This window comes from Cucumis sativus, chromosome 4, assembly GCF_000004075.3.
Source record: "Cucumis sativus cultivar 9930 chromosome 4, Cucumber_9930_V3, whole genome shotgun sequence".
NCBI lineage: Eukaryota > Viridiplantae > Streptophyta > Magnoliopsida > Cucurbitales > Cucurbitaceae > Cucumis > Cucumis sativus.
In genome coordinates, this window is record NC_026658.2 from 25,607,543 (window position 1) to 25,626,302 (window position 18,760).

Genomic DNA, 18,760 nt, shown 5'->3' on the forward strand with positions numbered 1-18,760 from the left:
CCTTAAGGACCGTGTAAGTGCTCATAGCTTTATCCTCCAGCCTTGACAAATGCAGTCTCAAGTATGCAATTTATGTAAACGTGTCGAATTCCTAGTGGTCAGTGACCAAGGAAAATGACTGCAGTTCTCTACCCTTTTTCTAACTACTTGAAAAGTTTGACAATCTACTCTTATAATTTTTTTTAATTATAATAAACAACAATTTTATACCATTTTTCTTCTGCTAACAAATAGGGTTTTCAACTAAGGATAATCTATGCAAGTTTTTAATTAGTAAGTAACCATTGACATTTAAGAGTAATAATTTGTGTTTTGTTTATTGGACTATGCATTAATTGATATGTAAATTAATTCAAGTCTAGAGCTTAGCCTATGTGTTATCCTTTTATCTTTCTTTTGTTTTTAAGATATCGTCTGTTGTTTAGTATTTTCTATGGCTTGTATCACTTTTAAGAAAGTAATAAAACTTTTTCAACTTTTCTTTTATAGTTTAAAATTTCTATTGATTTTGATAAAGTTCATGTGATAATTAGTAATAGTTATAAATTAAAATTTATTTTAGTTCGACCAAATTAAAGATCTTTAATTCATATATCTTCTAGTTAAAAGAAAAAAAACGAAACAAAAAGTATCTTATAACAGAAAATTTAGCTAATTGTTAAATAATGAATTAATTATGGATTTGTGTATATTTATTTGTTTTCAAATTTTTTTTAACAATTTAATAAAAGATAAATTTCTGGGACATTTTTAAAATAAATATTTAAAAACTATAACAAAATTTTAGATTCTACGAATCAGTAGCATTCATAGAATTTGTTGTATTTGAAAATTCATATTTGCTATTTTTAAAAATCTTCTCTAAATTTTAATGGACGATATAATAAATATAGTAAAAAAAGTTAATTATCTATATTTTATAAATAGTTTTTTCGTTATATTTTAAAAAAAAAATCGTTTAGAATTATTTATTGTGATAATAATTATTTTATATCTTAATATATGTAAAAAATTAGTGTGTACAAATATCACATAAATTTGTTTTTTCTCTTTAAAGTTCAGACATTAATTTCTCACTGCTTAGACTATATTAGTCAAGATTTTATCTGTTCACTGCTTTAATATTCTTGGTATCGCTTTCTGAAGTGCAAAGACCAATTCTATAGTGCAAAATTCCAGAAAAGGTAACCAAGTCAGAGACGAGAAGTAGTTGTAAAAACAAAGTTGGACACGTAGATCGATAGAAAAACAACAAATATTTAAAACAATATTTTTTTGCATAACTATCGCTCTAGACAACGTTTTGAAGATTATTTAAGTAAGGTGTTTAAATTGTTAAAAGGAAAAAAAACAATTTCAATTTCTTTTTTTCAATTAAAATAATATTTTAGTTACTGTAATTTAAAATTTATTCAATTTTGAGTCATGTATTTTTAAATGTTCAATTTTAATACATTTAACTTTGTATAAGTCTTAAATTTGATTTCTATAGCTAAAGTTATGGTATATTTTTTCATTATCTTTTTATTAACATTTTCACCCTAAATTTTAAAAATGTATTAGCATGAGTTTCTTTAAATGAAAATTATTATAATTATTTAATCAATTTTAATAAAAATTAAATTCGAGTTATTGAATTTATTTTTTGAAGTTAAAAATTATTATTAAAAGCTCGAAAATATAAAATTTAAATCGAAAAAAATTTAAATTGCAATGATCAAAAACATATTTTAACTTTTTTTTATCGATAATTTTTATTTTTAAAAAACCTGATTTAATTTTATATAGATTTGAAATTGATTGACTCGGTATGGTTGTTTTCAAATGTACTTGTTCTAAAAAATATATTTACAAAACATAATAAATCCACCGAGTTTTCTATAATCTGTTTAAGTTTTTTTCTTTTTTTTTTTGTTATCTATGACAAATTTTTATTATAATTATAATTTTTAATTTTTAATATTATAAATATGAGGCTACGTTAAATTTATTTTAGGGAAATTGAGAGGAAAGAAACCAAAAGTTCAAAAAATTAAAAAGTGAAATTAATAATAAATGCACATCTTCTCAAATAATCTAAAAATCTATATTTTTCAAAAACAAGTTGCTTAAAATTAGACCCAATTACAAAGAGCAAAACCAAAGACCTTGAAGTTCTCTTCTTTACAAAAATTTCCACCCCTTTTTCAAGAGGACATATTCTCTAATATCATGGGATGTTCCCCAAATAAAGCTTGACATATGAAGGCAATGGTACTTTTTCTTCTTTTTTTCCTTTCAACTATATATTACATCATATTTACCCTTCTCCTCGTACTTATGGGCTTAAAAGATGAGAAATACCCTAAAACAAATGAATATTAACTTAGTAGGAAACAACAACACATAAGCTTGAAAACGAACATCTGGACCAATGGTGAATTCAGAAAATTTATTGATAGAAAACTTTATGGGTTAGTAAAAAAAAGTACATATATAGTACCTCTCATAACTATTATTATTTTTCTTCAAAAGAGATAATGACTTCGTCGGTTTAGATTTTAAATTTAATCTACAATAACATAATATTATAATGAAAAGATATTAAAAAGTTGAGTAACTACCAAACTAACGTCGTATATTAAAAATAAAATAGTTTTTAAGAAATATTATATATATATATATATATTATAAAGACGATAAAGTTAAAAGGAGCTTAGATCTATACTAAATCTATTGATGATTTGGATCACGTGTTATAAACATCTTATTAAATCACCAATCGATCCAAAAACCTAAACTTGTGAATGAATATAGATTTAATGTAGTATCAAACATTTTTGTTTTGGAGGCACAAGGAGTTGTCAACATTTTGCCACCACTAGAAGCAAAGGGGAAATGGCATAATGATTGTGATTACGAAACTCTCATTTTTTCTTTTCATGGGGTGTTTTTGGAGGATTTGTTCTTATTCTTTGACATGATTGCTACCAAAAAGACATTCTCTCTATGTAATAATATGGCTTTTTGAACTTTTTTTTCTTATATCGTGGAATTCAGCATATGCGTAGTGATTTTTGGCACTTTTGTTCAAAAAATTCCACGACTTTCTGCCTCACTTTTTTGGTTTTAAGTGATCCTTTTTCAATTATGTTATGAACTCTTTTCAATTAACATTTTGATTTCATGTAGGTTTGATACGATTATTTTATTTTATCTTAGCATATATTTCATTATTCATAATTAAGATATTGCTAAGTTGACTTATATGTTCAATAATCTCTCAGAAAAATACAAAATGCAAAATAAGATATTGAAATGATAAATTGAAAATAAAAAAACGATCTTTTGTTACTCGTACAAAAAAAAATCATACTTTCTAAAAGTAATAAATATTACTGAAACAAACGTGATGATCGATAGTATCCTTTAGCTATATACAAAGTTATTAACTATAGCGTAATAGCTATCAAGTAAACAAATAACACAGAGGAATTTGTTAACTTAGTTTGACAATATCATCTACGTCGAAGAGCTTACTGCTCAGACAATAAGTATTATTCAAAAATAAAAAAATGAATAAATATTCTATTTTTTTGCATTAAGTGACAAATTATTTTAGAAAAAGTAGCTCATAATATCTATTTTTTTGCATATTGCAAATTTGACGAATATGACTCGTAATTAACGATAATATACTTTTAAATTTGTATTTTTTACAATTTAGAAAATATAGATGACATAGGTTCTATTATTATAAACAATTTTACTATTTTTGCAAACTCTTAAAAGAAAAATTGTATTAGATAACAAAAATTTAGAAAAAAGTAGTTCATAACACATATTTTTTGTATATTGCAAATTTGATAAAAATAATGTGATAATTTAATTTAATGAGTAATGTAATTGGTTACTTTTACCGTTTAAAAAATACAAATGATATAAACACTGTTATCATTTTTCTTTTGCTATGTTTTTGCAAACTTACAGCCTATGTTGTTATTTGTTTATTTTCGTTTATTTAAAAAAATAAAAGGCATAAGTTAATTATTGCATTGCATACTATGGCGCGCACACGCATTGTGATATTTGTCGAAAGCTTGGAGACGGTGTGTCACTTGACCCACTGAATACTCAACAAACTTTCGCCTCCAAACAAAACACGGCTCCGATTCTGAGGCATTATTATGATTATTATTATTATTTCCCGATGTCGAACCACAACCACCTTCTTTACCCGAAATCCAGGTCGGTTCCGGTTCCGGTTCCGGTTAGAATAATTTTTGAGCGCCGTACGTCGATCGGCAAATGGGCTGCAAATATAAGATTGGTTTGGGATTGATTTGTACGGCGGTTCTTATATGGGTCGCTTCCGCCGAGATTACTCAGGTTTTAGTTAACATTCCTTTCGTTTCTTTGTACCTTTTTTTTCTTCTTTTAATTAATCCCTAAGTTTTTGTTTTGGAAATAAATGGAAATTAAATTACTTGTTTTTCTTGATGCTCTCTCTTCAACATGCATTGACCGATCGCATTCGTTTTTCTTTTCTAAATAAGAATGAAGCTTTTTTAGTACAAGTACTCACTGTGTGGTTAAACATAGATGCAATTGAGCTAAGCTCTTTTAGAATTATTTGAAGTCCATGAAATAAATTTTAAAAAAATATAATTATACTATGCATTTATCTACTTATATCCTAACAAATTGACAATTTTCTTTGTTATATTTTTTATTTACGTGTAATTAATAGATATTTTAATAGAAAATTGCATTAGATATCAACAAAATTTAGAAAAGAACAACTCATTAACACGTATTTTACATATTACAAATTTAGCAAATATAACGGTAATTTGCTTTTAAATTTGATAAAGTGACATAAATTCTATTATCATAATTTTTTTTTGATATTTTTGCAAATTCTCCTATTTTAATGCATTGTTAGTGTGTGATGGGTTGAATGTGAATATTGTCTAAAATAATATAATATGTGAGTAGAGGTTGCACCTAACTTCATGTTCTTCCTTTTTTATATATATATATAGTAATATGTTCAAGTTTGATTATTGTACAAAGAGGTACTGTCCATGTGCAACATCGTAAGTTCTATTGTATTACTAGATTTTCTAACTAATCAACAAAATGTTGTAGAGATGAAGTATGTACTAATCGTTGTAGGTATGAGAGATCTGTGCAGGTGTTGCATTTTGCATATCTATGACATATTTGAGAAATCTACGTGAACAAAGATATACTATGCCATCATTGTTTCGTATTTTGGGAATTTTTCTAGTAATGGAGTATACTATAATAATCTATTTTTTACTCTAAGAATTTGTCTTGAACCCTATACATTAATATAAGTGAACTATACTATATTTCTGAAAGCATGTTAACGTGTAAAACAATATATAGAGGTAGTATGAAACCATGTAGAAATTTTTCGTTGTTTATTTTTTTTATTGGTTTTGTTCTTTTTCCTTTTTATTTTATGCTCTTTTCTTGTGTGGGATCACCAATTCCCCTCAAGAGTATTTTAAAAATTTTATGCGTATTATGTGTTGATGCCAATACTTGTAATTTGGATGGGCAAGAAATACCACATTTAGAGAAAATTCTAAAATCATTATTTAATACCATTGTAGTTATTGGTTTTATATTTTCAAATGCATCAAAACTGATTTTGAATATAGATCTAAATAAATTACTACTAATTAAACTCAACATACCACATGTCAAGGTTGAAATTAATTGGAAATTATGCTAAATTGCTATTACTATATAAACTTAAGTTAAAGTGAATGGTTATGATATATTTAATCTTCTATATGCATACTCTTATCCTTTCTATTTAAAGTAGGAGACTAATCACATAAGCACTTTTGGAAGAAAAATGTGCAAAATAATGCTTCCTCTACAAGCACTTATTTATCTGATTTTAGTAATTCTTTTACAAAATAAAATTCACTATTAACAGTAAATTAGTCGTGGACCCAAGAACCCCTTGAGGTCAACTTGTAGAAGAAAATGTTTAAAATGCTTCCCGTACAAGCACTTATTTACCATGTTTTAGATTTTTTCGAATCACTTTTGAACACCGTAAATTTTTTCAATCATGTAAAAAGGTCATTCCAAACCGACCCTTTAAACGTTTATGTATATATTAACCGACACTTATGTTTGGTACTGCAGAGAATCTTCAGTGAATATAAACATCCATTTGCTCTCTCATATTTAGGGGTATCTCTCATGGTGATATATTTACCAGTGGCAGTTCTCAAAGATTTGGTGTGCAGTTTATTAAACCCTCATAGTTTACTTGATAATAATTATGATTCTATTATAAGCACTTCAATTGGAATTGATGGCCCATTGAGATTTAATGAAATACATTACAATTTGGATGAAAGCATGGGACATTGCCTTATAATTAATGATAAAGATTTGAGTACTACTGAAAGGGAAGAGGGACAACCTTTGATTCCTAATTTTGAATCATCACATCATAAAGTTAGTACATGGGAAATTATTAAATGCAGCCTTTATCTTACTCCCTTGTGGTTCACTACGGAGGTACATTTTCTCTTAAACTATTTTAGTTTATTTTGACTCTTGCATATATTTCTTTTTGTGGTACACGTTTCTTTCTTTGGTGCACCTTGAGGTGATGGATTTGAACTCGGGATATTTTGGTTTTTAGCCCATCTATATATTAGTTGAGTTAAATTCTTGTTAGCATTTAGTACATGTTTCTTACTTTTTTTTTAATGTAATTTAATATTATTCTCCTAAACAAATAAAAGAAAGAGGAATTTTCAATAATGACAAAATATTTACAAAATATAGCAAAATTTCAGATTCTATCAAAGATAGAAATTGATAAATGTTGATATGTTTCTATTAGCGACTTTGAAGTTTATCCATTATTGATAAAATTCAAAATTTTACTATATTTTGTAAATATTTTAGTTTATTTGAAAATGTCCCTAAAAGAAATGTGTAATGTGTATATGCTTGTTTTCCATACTATATATGATTCACACATTTCTTGAAAGAATGTTTGAACTATTTTTGGCCAAAATTTTAAAACCAAAAATAAGTTTTTGAAACACTACATTTTTTCTAAGACTTCATTTGGTATTTTTGTTTTTGGTTTTTCAAAATTTAGTCTATAAACACTAACTCTACCTCTAAGTTTGTTATCTATTTTCTAGGACCAATGTTTTCAAAAGTTAAAGCCAAATTTTGATAGCCGAAAATAATTTTTAAAAATTTGTTAAAATAGACTAAAACTATTTTAAGAAATTGATAAGAAATAGACTTATAATTTTCAAAAACAAAAAACGGTTAATAAATGGGCCTAAATCTTAGACCGAATAAATGTGGTTGTATGTGAATGTCTACTGAGGTTTTCATTTATCATTGATTGTTAATTTTAGGAACTCGTGTTGCTGCAATAATGTCGTTTGTTGAGACTTTTGCAGTACTTCTCAAACTCGGCCCTAGCAAATACGAGTGTTGCGACGGCAACGATCTTGAATTCGACATCAGGCCTTTTCGCCCTTCTGTTTGGAGCTCTTGTTGGACAAGAATCCATAACCATTTCCAAAGTGGTTGCTGTTTTCATTAGTATGGCTGGGGTCATCATGACAACCTTGGGAAAAACTTGGGCAACCAATGAGTTCCTAATCATTTCTGAGTAAGCTTTACTATTAATTACTATATAGTTTCAATTTTCTTCATTTCATATGTAAGATGAACGTTATCACATATTGGTGAGTCATATCTTTTTGGTAAGGTCAAGAGGTCTAAGCATCACAGGAGACATTTTCGGTCTTCTTTCGGCCGCAATCTATGGATTATTTACTGGTATGGCGTTCTAACTAGGGACTGTTTTGTTGGTGATTCAAATGCTTTACATGATAATTATTAAAATTCTATGATTGGTATATGTATATAGTGCTGCTAAAAAAATCAGCTGGATCAGAAGGAGACAAGATTGATGTACAAAAGTTTTTTGGATATGTTGGTCTCTTTACCGTATTGGGTCTCTGGTGGCTTGGTAAGTGGATCAGTAATATCTAGTTAATGATGATTTGTTCTTCTTCATTGAACAGATTTTTTAGGGTCAGACAGAAGTACTTGACCATGAAAATTTAAGCACTTCATTGACAAGTTATGAAAACGTATTTAGCTGAGTTTGTGTTCAACACATGTTGTTGAACTCAGTAGTCAGTACAGTAGATGTGTTATATACTAGTTGTACGAGGTCGAAATAGGACCAACAATCGGTAGAACAAATCAAGCACTTGTTACATACATTTGTTTCATTTTCTTTTTTCCTCGATGAAAGTAAAATAGATGTTTGAGTATATATAGCAATCCATAGAGTCTTGTATCTATTTGTATCCATGCTGCCTTTACAAAGTAAACTGTTCTTATCAGTAAAATCACTCCTTGCAGTTTGGCCTTTAACTGCTATGGGCATTGAACCTCCTCTCAAGTTTCCTCCCTCGACATCCTTAACCGAAATCGTGCTTTTGAATGGCTTCGTCGGGAGCGTTCTGTCGGATTACTTTTGGTATGTCGACAAAAATACTATATATGTTCAAGTTGACCACACACCCGGTTGGATAACAATTTCCTTTACAGTTTTTTCCCATGCAAATATCTAGAAAAATAATCTGAAAATAACAAGTCATTTCATTGATAAGAGTTACCTCTTCGAAAACTTATTGAGACTTTGTTCTGTTTGATTGAAAATTCAAAGAGAGGATTTGTTCATACTTTGGCAGGGCCCTCTCTGTGATTTGGACTTCTCCATTAGTTGCCACACTTGGCATGTCATTGACAATTCCCCTAGCTATGCTGGCTGACGTTATATTACACGGTCGTCGCTACTCTGCTCTCTACATCCTCGGTTGCATTCAGGTAATCGCTCATCAACTCAGTTAAAATTTTAGAACTCAAGAACAAAATGGTACAATGGATATCACGTATTTCGAACACGATATCGATCTATTTAGTTTATACAGATGTTTCGTATTCGAGTATTCAAATACTTAAGGGAGAAGTGTTCTTAGGCTCTTGGCTCTGTTTTCTTCTTTCCATTCAGGTGTTTGCTGGATTTTTAATAGTGAACTTTTCAGACAAGGTCTCTACTTAGGGGAGAACCAACTCAAAATCCTCGGAAGAAGAAGGTGGATGTGTTAAATGTAACTTTACAAATGTAAATATTGAACATCTTATGAATATAGGTATAGAAATGTTAAATATTTGAGAGTTAGAATATAATTATGTGTTGGATATGTATATTTGAGAGTTTAATGTCTCGTGTTTGATTATAGATTTGGTTGATGGGAAAATAATTTTAATTATTAGATTTAATTGGAATATATATTTATTTTAACAGGTTAAAAGATTTGGATTAGTTTTAGGAAAATTGTCAAATATTGCAAAATATTTACACTTCAAGTGTAAACAAAATTTTATATTTTTGAAAAAAGAAAAATTTGCAGTAGATAATAAATAAATGATAAATTAAAGCAATTAAATTTAATTTTTAGATTGCTAAAATGAATTTGGTTTAGTGGTGACGTTTTCTAAATTGATAATTCTTTTCACTAATAGGTTAATTGTATATATATTAGAACTTTAGTTAAAAATTACTAAAACTTTAACAAAGTAATAATTTAGTCAAATTATATATAGATTTATTCCTTTTAAGCTTTAACATACGACAATTAAGTTCTATAATTTTAAATTATTGACTATTTAATATATATTGCATAGCATCTCATCAAATTTAATGGTTAACTTTAACTACCTAACTAGAATTTAACTCTTGGCTTATCTATCAATTTATATGTAAAAAGATTCATTATAATTTAATTATATTTTTTTTACAATGGCAACTAAATTGTGACCAATTTACTTTTTTTAAAAAAAAATTGTTACAAATTGAAAAGTATATAATTTAAAGTTTAAGCTAAGTTTTTAAACCTTTTTATTTATTTATTTATGTTGAAGACTAAAGTTTTTGTATTAAATCCTTTTTTTCATACAAAAGTAAGGGTAAAAACTAGTAAATATTCGGACTTATTATTATAATTATTATTATTATAAAATCATTTCCTTCTTAGTTTTGGTATTGGAAATTAAAAGAGATATTAATCTGGTTGAAATTTTCGGACCATAAACCTTCAAAAGGATCTGAATCTAAGCGTCTAAGTGAATCAACTCCAAACTCCACCATCGGAAAATCAGGAACCCCGTAATCTGAATGGAAAAGGGCAAGGGTTTGATGGTGGACAGCCGGCGATGGGCCGTCGATTTCTCCGACAATTCTTCGTCGAATTCAACTCGCGATATTCCTGATCCACCCGGTTTCACTCGTGCTTCTCAAGATCAAGACGATTCCACTCTCAGTCGCCAGAAGAAGGATGCCGAATCCAATTGGAAGGCTCAGGTGCTAGTCGAAATTGTATTATTTTGGTCGATTAGGGTTTCTTTTGAGATTCTTCGTCCTTAATTTTTCACGCATCTCGATGGGTTTTAGTTCTAGCGAAATTTAGAGCTTAGCAATAATCAATTATCTTTTTAGGGGAGGAGTTGATAAGATTACTTAGTAGTAGAAGCTTTGTTCTTCATTTTATGTGGGATTTTTAAAAAAAGTAAATATGGTAGACAAGAATTTTGTTGCCAAATGCAGTGATCTAACTTTGCAATATATGAGCAGAAAGCTTGGGAAGTGGCCCAGGCGCCGTTGAAGAATTTGTTCATGATGGGATTCATGATGTGGATGGCTGGAAGCACTGTTCATTTATTTAGCATTGGCATCACATTTTCAGCTCTTTGGCAACCCATAAGCGCCCTGCAAGGCGTTGGAAAGGGTAGGATTGATATCCATTCTCTTTGCTAACTTCATCTTTTTCGTTATGTGTGTGTGTTTTGTTTAGCATGGTGTTGTCTTATCTCTATCGTTCTGTCTATAAGCACATTTGACCAAGTAAGGTTGTAACTAGGTAGTGTTTTTTCAATAGCTTCCTTTTCTAGTGGATTTCTAATAAGTAGAACTAAATATCGATTGCTCTGTTTGTAGAATGGCTATATAAGATATAAAATTTTGAACTATGTAAGGAAAAATTATATTGTTTCTGGGATCAGGGATGTTAGTGATTTGATTTTAGTAGGTTTATCATATTGTTGGCTGTTTGTATTGATATTTCTTTTTCCTGCAGTTTTTGAGCCTTACAAGGACAGTAAAGTAGATCTTCTTGGACCTAAGTTGCTCTTTATTGCTCTCAACCTCGGAGGTTTAGCATTAGGTGTTTGGAAGGTGAGTTTTCTAATATTATAAATCTTTTTTTTAATCTCTTAATCTCTAAACAAGTTCTGAACGCCTCTTTTGTATTTTCTTACCACTGCTTAATTTTCCTACATTTCAAATGTGGCTTTTGCAGCTTAACACTTTGGGGCTTCTGCCAACACATATATCAGACTGGGTTTCGTCACTACCACCTGCTCAGGTCAGTTTCTTACTCATATGTTAATATGATTACTCCCTTTCATGGGCATCTGCTGTTATGGCAACTCATGGGCTCCATGTTTCAATAACTTGTGGTTCTACTTCTAAATGCTGTCATGTTAATCAAATACAGTGTTAGGATGCAAGTTCCTCATGCTTTCACTTCAGTTAGGATGCAAGTTCTTTTGTTAATAATCAAGAAAAAATATTTTTAAATTGGTCCGGTTGATTGGATTTCTAGGCCATCTGTTTGGTTTACTCTTTCAAGTAGAGTTGAATCGTTTCTAATGTGGACTGAGTTTTGATTTTTAATGGTTGACTGCTGGAAGGTTAGTTGTTTGTAGTTAGCTTGATTGCAGGCTGTTAATTAGTTAAGTTGCTTGGATAGGAGAAAATAGAAGGGGGAAGAATAAGGTATGAGTGAAAGCAATGGGTTAATAGAGTATCACCTCGACCAAAAGGTCAGAGGTTCAAACCTCACTCCTTGAATTTTGAACTCAAAATAAGGGATGAGAGAAGTAATGAGAAAAATATACTTCTTCATACTTCTCTATCCTTTGATTATGATTAACTGTAGCTTTTAAATTCGGATTGAAGTCACTTAACATTTGATAGGATCTACAGGGTTAGTTTTATTTAAACTTTGTTTCAATCGGATCAGAGATCTTCTCTATTATCATTTATAGTTATTCTGATTGTTTATCAAATTTTAACATGCAATTAAATGCTCCCATCTCATAATCCCGACAAAAAATTCACTAGTCGATCTTCGCATTGAATTGAAATGCCACTTGAGATGTGCTTGGTTAACAAGAAGAATAGTAACTTGTTGTGCCTATTAATTTTTTAAACTTTTGGTTAGTGCTAGCACCTTGGAACTTATTCTTTATGATAATAGTCCTTCCATTCTCTGTACCATTGTTAAATATTTATCATCTTTTTTCTCAGGAGGTCGAATTTTCTGGTGGTGGGATTTCTCTTCGCTAAGATGCACAACATCATTTCATCTGCTAACGACAGTGAAACCAACAGAGAATCATAGAGCCACTTGTTGAGGATCGAACTTCATGGATGGATTGCTCGTGTTGTGCATGAACGTGATTATAAGTCTTTATATTATGCCTGCATGGATTGTGCTTGATCAAGAACAGTGTTAGAGATGTGCTGAGGGCACAGCTATTGTTTATGATACTCAGTTTTCTTTAAAAGATTAGATCCTGCTAGTAAAAAATATTACTGACTGGTAAAACCATCCCATAGTTTGCTAATTCCTTGCTCTGTATGCCCAAGAACAAAATGCTTTACATGGAATATGGTTTAACATTTTTTTTAATTCTCTTTTGCATTATTTTTTAACAAATAAATCCCTGGAAAGTGATGGTAGTCAAATGCATGTCAATATGGGAAGAATGATTATGATCGTTTTCTTTTCCTTTCTATGTTCTCCAACTTGGAGATCAAAGTACAAACTTTATGCGGGTTGAATTATGATTCATGTGGTGTTAGAAGGTCTTACGCTTTCCAGTTGGAGCACTTGAAGTTACCTTCTGATAGTGAGCTGCTTGTTGATGTCAATCGAGTGATGGACCTGTTTTTGTATGTTAGGTGTTTTATTGACGATATCTAGAATTTTTCTTTCATTTCTGTTAATTTTTGCTTCGTTTGTTGTGATTGGAATTGAACCTCTTATATACACTAGCTGGTAGGGATGGTTCGGGTATCTCTTTAACGTGGTGTTGTGATTTTCTTGATTAGTTATTTTCCTCTCGTAGGTTGGATATTCGTCTATTCTTCTCTGCCAAGTTTGGCAAGTTTCTGAGTTAATTAAGTTTTGTTTCTCCAGGGGATGCTAAATAGAGACTAAAAAGCAGGGTTTGGAAGTACTTAATAGTTTAAATTTATAATTTAAGTTATATATATATGGTCTTCAAATAAAAATAGTAAGTTGCAACTATATAAATTGATTTCAAAGTATTTACAATATGAGTACTAGTTTTTGAAATGTTATATATCAATTATTAGTTCTAAAAATATATTGCTCGGGAAGAAAACTACAAATTCAAAATATACTTTTCTTAGTAATTAATCTGAAAAGTTGAATATGAAATTTATGCTTCAATTATTAAGTTTGAACATTTGATTATTCTCTTCTTTTGAAAAGGATATATTTGTGTGTACGTATATATTTATTTATTTTCTCTTGTTTAAATTAAATTTTCAATTGAAATCTGGAATGAGGATGAACGTGATGTCAAGGTGTGTAAAATAGTGATACAAAGAGTAAAAGTTATTTAAATCACACTTCGAGGTAAATAGTTATATAAAAAAATTGTAAAAGTTCTCTCGACCAATAATTATTCACGTTTTAAGTAATTTTGTACCTTAATATATAATTCACATTCGTATAAAGTTTACAAAATAAAATATATTTTTAGAAAAGTAAACAAATATTCTCTTGAATTGAACACAATATTTGAGATGAAAATTCAAAGGTATTTGGTAAATGGTATATGTTTCATTAACTAGTTGAGTTATATTCATCATTATTAAGTTCGATTATAAGAAAGTGACTCGTCTTTTAAATGGAATGAATGATTTGATGTTCAATCGATCTTGCTAAAAGTACTTCATGTAGTATAGATGAGTATTCAAAGTTTGAAGCATAACTAGTGAACTTCAAAATCATGGTGTTGTGTTGATGGTCTTGCAAATGCATCAATAATGCAGTTTACTCTCAACATTTGGGAAGACACTTTATCATATTGGATTACATTTCTTATCCATGAGGATAGATAGTGTTACAAATGTTGTATTGTCGTGGGTCAAGATAGAATACATTTAATAGATAGAAGAAATTTTATTATGACTGTAATAAGACTCACGATAGAGAATACATTCATCTATGTTCTAAAAAATTTATGCCCATTGAGGTAAGTTGGAAAAAAATGAAACATAGCATGTTGGAGATATTAGACGAGGTTTTCACATTTATTAAACATCATATTGATACGTTAGATAACTAACGGTTCTCTTTAGTTAGAACCACCATCACAATATTGGACATGACTCATGAGAGACAAATACAACACCATTTGCCCACTTTTGTGGAAAGTCACAAATTTATGGTCTTTAATATGAGGGTACCTTTTTCTTGTATAGAAATAATGCATTAACAAGAACAAAGGTATAAACTGAGAAGTGCTAAAATCTTTCATAATCAATGTAGGGCGAGAATTTAAACGTTTTCTTAATACAATACATTTAGATTTTGAATTAACTTTCATATTCAGGAAAAGAATAACGATAGATCTATCCACTAAAGTATGTTCGAATTTACATTTTGTTACGTTATTATGAATTTCCTCTTGATAGATAGAAAAAAGAGAAATGGCCAAATTATTGAATGGGCCTTAAAGGGAAATGATGGAAGGGTTGTTGTATTATGAGTTTTGTAGCAGTCAGAAGCACCGCCTTTCCTTCCTTCTCCGCTAAGTCCTTCAATTTTCATTCCTTTCGAACACACCCTTCAGCTCTCTACCATTTTTCCCTTCATAAAACGTGAGAGATTTTCTCAACCCAAATCCAAAATTTCCAAACCATTTTTATTCATTCACTCCTTTGAAATAAATACATTTTTTTTTAACTATTACTTGTTGGTTCTGACTGTCGATTTCTTCTTTCACACAATATAAATCATCCGTTTGATTTAGTGTTTTTTGTATCAAACGAATCTGTGGTTCTGTGTTTCTCTTTTAGAACATGTCCCAGAGGAACCCATCTTATTCTAATCCAACACCATGCAATCATCTCGCTGATTACAAGCTCAGATATGGGTTAAACGGCTATAAATCCATTCAAAATCATCTTAAAACTTCCCCAAATGGCAGAACCAGTATTCAAAACCCCGATTCGAAGTTACCCAGATGCGGTTCTTGCGATGGGTATAAAGGAAGACTTTACATATGCTTGATTTGTGCTTCAATCTCTTGTTCAAATCACACCCTTCTTCATTATCAATCTGAAAATGGCCACGATTTGGCTGTTGATGTTGAGAGAGCTGAGCTTTATTGTTATGCTTGCTCCGATCAGGTTTACGACCCGGATTTTGATCGGACGGTGATGTCGAAGCACATCGTTGTACCAGAGAAATCGAAATCGCAATCGGAGAGTATTGGGGAGCGATCGAGTAAGAGAAGGAGATTGGGATCTGTAGATTTATTGGATTTGAAGAATTTGAAACCGTTGATTTCCGTTAAAGATCAGCGGTCGAAATCGTGTTATCCTTTGGGATTGAGAGGATTGAATAACTTGGGCAATACTTGTTTTATGAACTCTGTTCTTCAAGTGTTTCTTCATACTCCTCCATTGAGCAATTACTTCTTGAATGATCAGCACAACCGTGAAACTTGCAGCAAAAGACCCATTGGGCAGCTATGTTTGCCTTGTGACATTGATTGTATTTTTTCTGCTGTGTTTTCTGGTGATCATATGCCTTATAGTCCAGCTCAATTTCTATACAGGTCTGCCATTGTATGATTTGTCCCAATTTCTTAATTTTCTCTGTTGGGTTTTTGGCCTTTTCTAGTAAGAAGCTCTTGACAGAGTTCACTGATCTGTTCCTATTTGTCTGTCTTGGCCATTCATGGCCTGTATAAGAAGAAAAACTAGATGGTTCTGAATTGTTTGTTGTTCAATAACATGTGGGTCCGTGATTTGAACCTCTAACCTCTTAATGCATGGTATGTATCTTAATCGGTTGAGCTTTGGCAAGTAAATGGTTCCGAACTATGCATATATCCTAATCTATTAGCTTAAAGCTTTCAAGTTTACCGAGTAAATTAACATGTATCAATGCAAGAGATTTGTACATTGAACTACTGCAATGTCATTGCCTTTCTTGGTAATCTCTTTTTGGATCTTGTGTTAAGAACTAAGAGGATTGTTAAGAATTTGCATAAAAGCTTATCTGTGCCCTAAAACTTGTGGGTTTAGTCTGTTCTCTTTCACAACCTTATTGATGAAGAAATGTGTTGTTTGTGGGTTTCAGCTTCTGTAATTCTTTGGATTCATATATCTGCTTTCAGATCTTGGGGTATTTTCTAAACTATTCAAATCTTGTTTTCATATCTCTAAGTTGGTGGCAGCACTCTGCAAATTTAGCATGTTATGAGCAGCAGGATGCCCACGAGTTCTTCATCTCAGTTTTAGATCGAATCCATGAGCGAGAACGGAAATCTAGGAGCCAAGATAAAGGTGATTTTTTACTTTTTTTATAAAAAAATTCCCTGTTTAGTGTTTAAGGAGGCCACTTCTTTCTCCCGTCCTTTGTTTGAGCCTTATTCTACGACTGTGACATCTTATTTGGCTGTTTATGAATGTTTTGTATGCACCAAAGTTTTTTATTGTTAAAAGATTCTTTGTGAAGAACACTTTCATGATTTTGACATAAGTAAATGCATGTGCTGTATGATCATGCCAACACCATTTTAAGTTAATATTGTTACTTAATTTTAATGAATAGAACGATCATGATGTTTAGTCGAACTTATGTGAGAAAAAAAAGGATATTAGTAGTTAGAACAGATTAGAAATGCATTTACTCTAATAACATGGATGAGGGGAAAATGGGTTGGAATAAACTTTTGGGATTTCTTTGATGATTCTGTATTTGCTTAAAACTGAAACTCTATTTTTCTTTTTTGACAGAGAATGGCGATTGCAAATGTATTGCTCACAGGGCCTTCTCTGGACAGTTGAGATCAGATGTGACTTGTATGACCTGTGGATTCACTTCAACAACTTATGATCCATGTGTGGACATTTCGCTTGACTTAGACACCCAAGATTTCTCTTCTAGAAATATAGCTGGCAAATTGACGAAGCCGGCCGATTTCAGCAGTAAGTCTACACTATCTGGTTGTTTGGATCTTTTCACAAGACCGGAAAAGTTGGGATCCGACCAGAAACTTTTCTGTCAAAATTGTCAAGAAAAGAGAAATTCAGTGAAACAAATGTCTATCAGAAGGTTGCCGTTGGTCTTGTGTTTGCATATCAAACGATTTGAACACTCCTTTATCAGGCGAACATCGAGAAAAATCGATCGGTATTTGCAATTTCCTTTCTCCCTCGACATGATTCCTTATCTTTCATCATCTATTATCAGAAACCGATTTGGGAATAGGATTTTTGCTTCTGAGGGGGATGAATTAGATGCTTCATCAAAGTTCGAGATTTTCGCTGTGGTTTCACATTCGGGGACGCTTGAGTCTGGCCACTATGTAACTTACTTGCGTTTGAGAAATCGATGGTATAAATGTGACGATGCCTGGATCACGGAAGTCGATGAAGAAATGGTGCGAAATTCTCAGTGTTATATGATGTTTTATCTACAGAAAACAGCAAGCCACAAATCAAATGAGGATTTGAGCTGCCTTCCTATTTCCCCACGTAACGATGCATTTCAACAAATTGCTGGTTGCTGTTAATGCCGAGTTTCGCCTAAGGTTCCCACATTGTGCATCACACATCCAAGCACGATTAAGGATCCAGATGGAAGGTCGAACGATCGGTGGTGTGGTACTTCATGGACTGACTTTGTTCAAGATCAGAAATTTGCAACCCTGATTGTTTCTTCTGTTGTGCCTCTACTGGAATTCCAAAATTTCATTGCCAAGTACACTTGGGAAATAAATGGGACGAATGTGACCTTAAGCGAGTCGCTAAGGTTAAAACAACAGGATGATGTGATATCGAAAACGATGAATTTGCCTACCTTGCCATTTCAATGATGCATCTGTGGTTTGTAAAAGCATGGATGAGGCATACAGAGGCTTTTCCTTTCTTTCTTTCTTGTTTTATTTAATAAGAAAGCCAAAGGTGTAAGAAATTTAATCACTTTGAAAACTGTAATAAATTTAAAAGTTCTGCTATGCACAACATCAAGAGAAGTTCCAATTTCTGCATAGTTCAAGGTTCTCTATTTTCTTCTTTTGAATCATTGGAGCGAGTTCAATGCAATCGAACTTAGTAGAAGAAAGTGCTTTTTGGGGTGTGGTGGAAATACTATTACTTACTTATTTATTACTATTTTGCTTGGTTCACGGGTCGTTCTCGGTTAGGGGAAGACTCATCTTGTTTTACATTTTTTGGGTTATTAAAACACTAATGTCATTTTGTCATGTAGCTTAGGTTTTGCTTTTTATTCTATGTGTTTTAAACAAAAATTAATTTTAGAAGATTAAATATATAATTTTG

The 18,760-nt window shown here is 30.9% G+C and overlaps 3 protein-coding genes across 3 annotated transcripts; all 3 read left to right on the forward strand.

Annotated features, from left to right (window-relative positions):
* The first annotated feature begins 4,059 nt into the window (after window positions 1-4,059).
* Window positions 4,060-9,306, forward strand: LOC101212577 (uncharacterized transporter C405.03c). The gene is made up of 8 exons (XM_004145532.3): window positions 4,060-4,368; window positions 6,172-6,552; window positions 7,464-7,678; window positions 7,778-7,848; window positions 7,940-8,041; window positions 8,443-8,560; window positions 8,775-8,910; window positions 9,095-9,306. Exons 1-8 carry the CDS (start codon window positions 4,288-4,290, stop codon window positions 9,143-9,145), a joined length of 1,155 nt encoding a protein of 384 aa, XP_004145580.1. The 5' UTR covers window positions 4,060-4,287; the 3' UTR covers window positions 9,146-9,306.
* Window positions 9,307-10,059: 753 nt separating this feature from the next.
* LOC101210619 (ER membrane protein complex subunit 4) lies at window positions 10,060-12,839 on the forward strand. The gene is made up of 5 exons (XM_004145443.3): window positions 10,060-10,447; window positions 10,718-10,871; window positions 11,220-11,317; window positions 11,442-11,507; window positions 12,455-12,839. The coding sequence occupies exons 1-5, from the start codon at window positions 10,262-10,264 to the stop codon at window positions 12,491-12,493; spliced, it is 543 nt and encodes a 180-aa protein (XP_004145491.1). The 5' UTR covers window positions 10,060-10,261; the 3' UTR covers window positions 12,494-12,839.
* A 2,075-nt stretch (window positions 12,840-14,914) lies between these two features.
* LOC101210858 (ubiquitin C-terminal hydrolase 22) lies at window positions 14,915-18,500 on the forward strand. Its single transcript, XM_011655916.2, has 3 exons — window positions 14,915-16,026; window positions 16,641-16,759; window positions 17,213-18,500. The coding sequence occupies exons 1-3, from the start codon at window positions 15,266-15,268 to the stop codon at window positions 17,989-17,991; spliced, it is 1,659 nt and encodes a 552-aa protein (XP_011654218.1). The 5' UTR covers window positions 14,915-15,265; the 3' UTR covers window positions 17,992-18,500.
* Window positions 18,501-18,760: the final 260 nt, after the last annotated feature.

What these genes read in the sequence shown, in the direction of transcription:
- LOC101212577 (XM_004145532.3), top strand. Translation starts at nt 4,288, where the DNA reads ATGGGCTGCAAATATAAGATTGGTTTGGGATTGATTTGTACGGCGGTT. An exon ending in ATTGGGTCTCTGGTGGCTTG is followed by an intron (nt 8,042 to 8,442) that starts GTAAGTGGATCA and finishes CACTCCTTGCAG; the next exon opens with TTTGGCCTTTAACTGCTATG. An exon ending in GTTCTGTCGGATTACTTTTG is followed by an intron (nt 8,561 to 8,774) that starts GTATGTCGACAA and finishes ATACTTTGGCAG; the next exon opens with GGCCCTCTCTGTGATTTGGA.
- LOC101210619 (XM_004145443.3), top strand. Translation starts at nt 10,262, where the DNA reads ATGGAAAAGGGCAAGGGTTTGATGGTGGACAGCCGGCGATGGGCCGTC. An exon ending in CCTGCAAGGCGTTGGAAAGG is followed by an intron (nt 10,872 to 11,219) that starts GTAGGATTGATA and finishes TTTTTCCTGCAG; the next exon opens with TTTTTGAGCCTTACAAGGAC. An exon ending in CGTCACTACCACCTGCTCAG is followed by an intron (nt 11,508 to 12,454) that starts GTCAGTTTCTTA and finishes CTTTTTTCTCAG; the next exon opens with GAGGTCGAATTTTCTGGTGG.
- LOC101210858 (XM_011655916.2), top strand. Translation starts at nt 15,266, where the DNA reads ATGTCCCAGAGGAACCCATCTTATTCTAATCCAACACCATGCAATCAT. An exon ending in CCAGCTCAATTTCTATACAG is followed by an intron (nt 16,027 to 16,640) that starts GTCTGCCATTGT and finishes CATATCTCTAAG; the next exon opens with TTGGTGGCAGCACTCTGCAA. An exon ending in ATCTAGGAGCCAAGATAAAG is followed by an intron (nt 16,760 to 17,212) that starts GTGATTTTTTAC and finishes CTTTTTTGACAG; the next exon opens with AGAATGGCGATTGCAAATGT.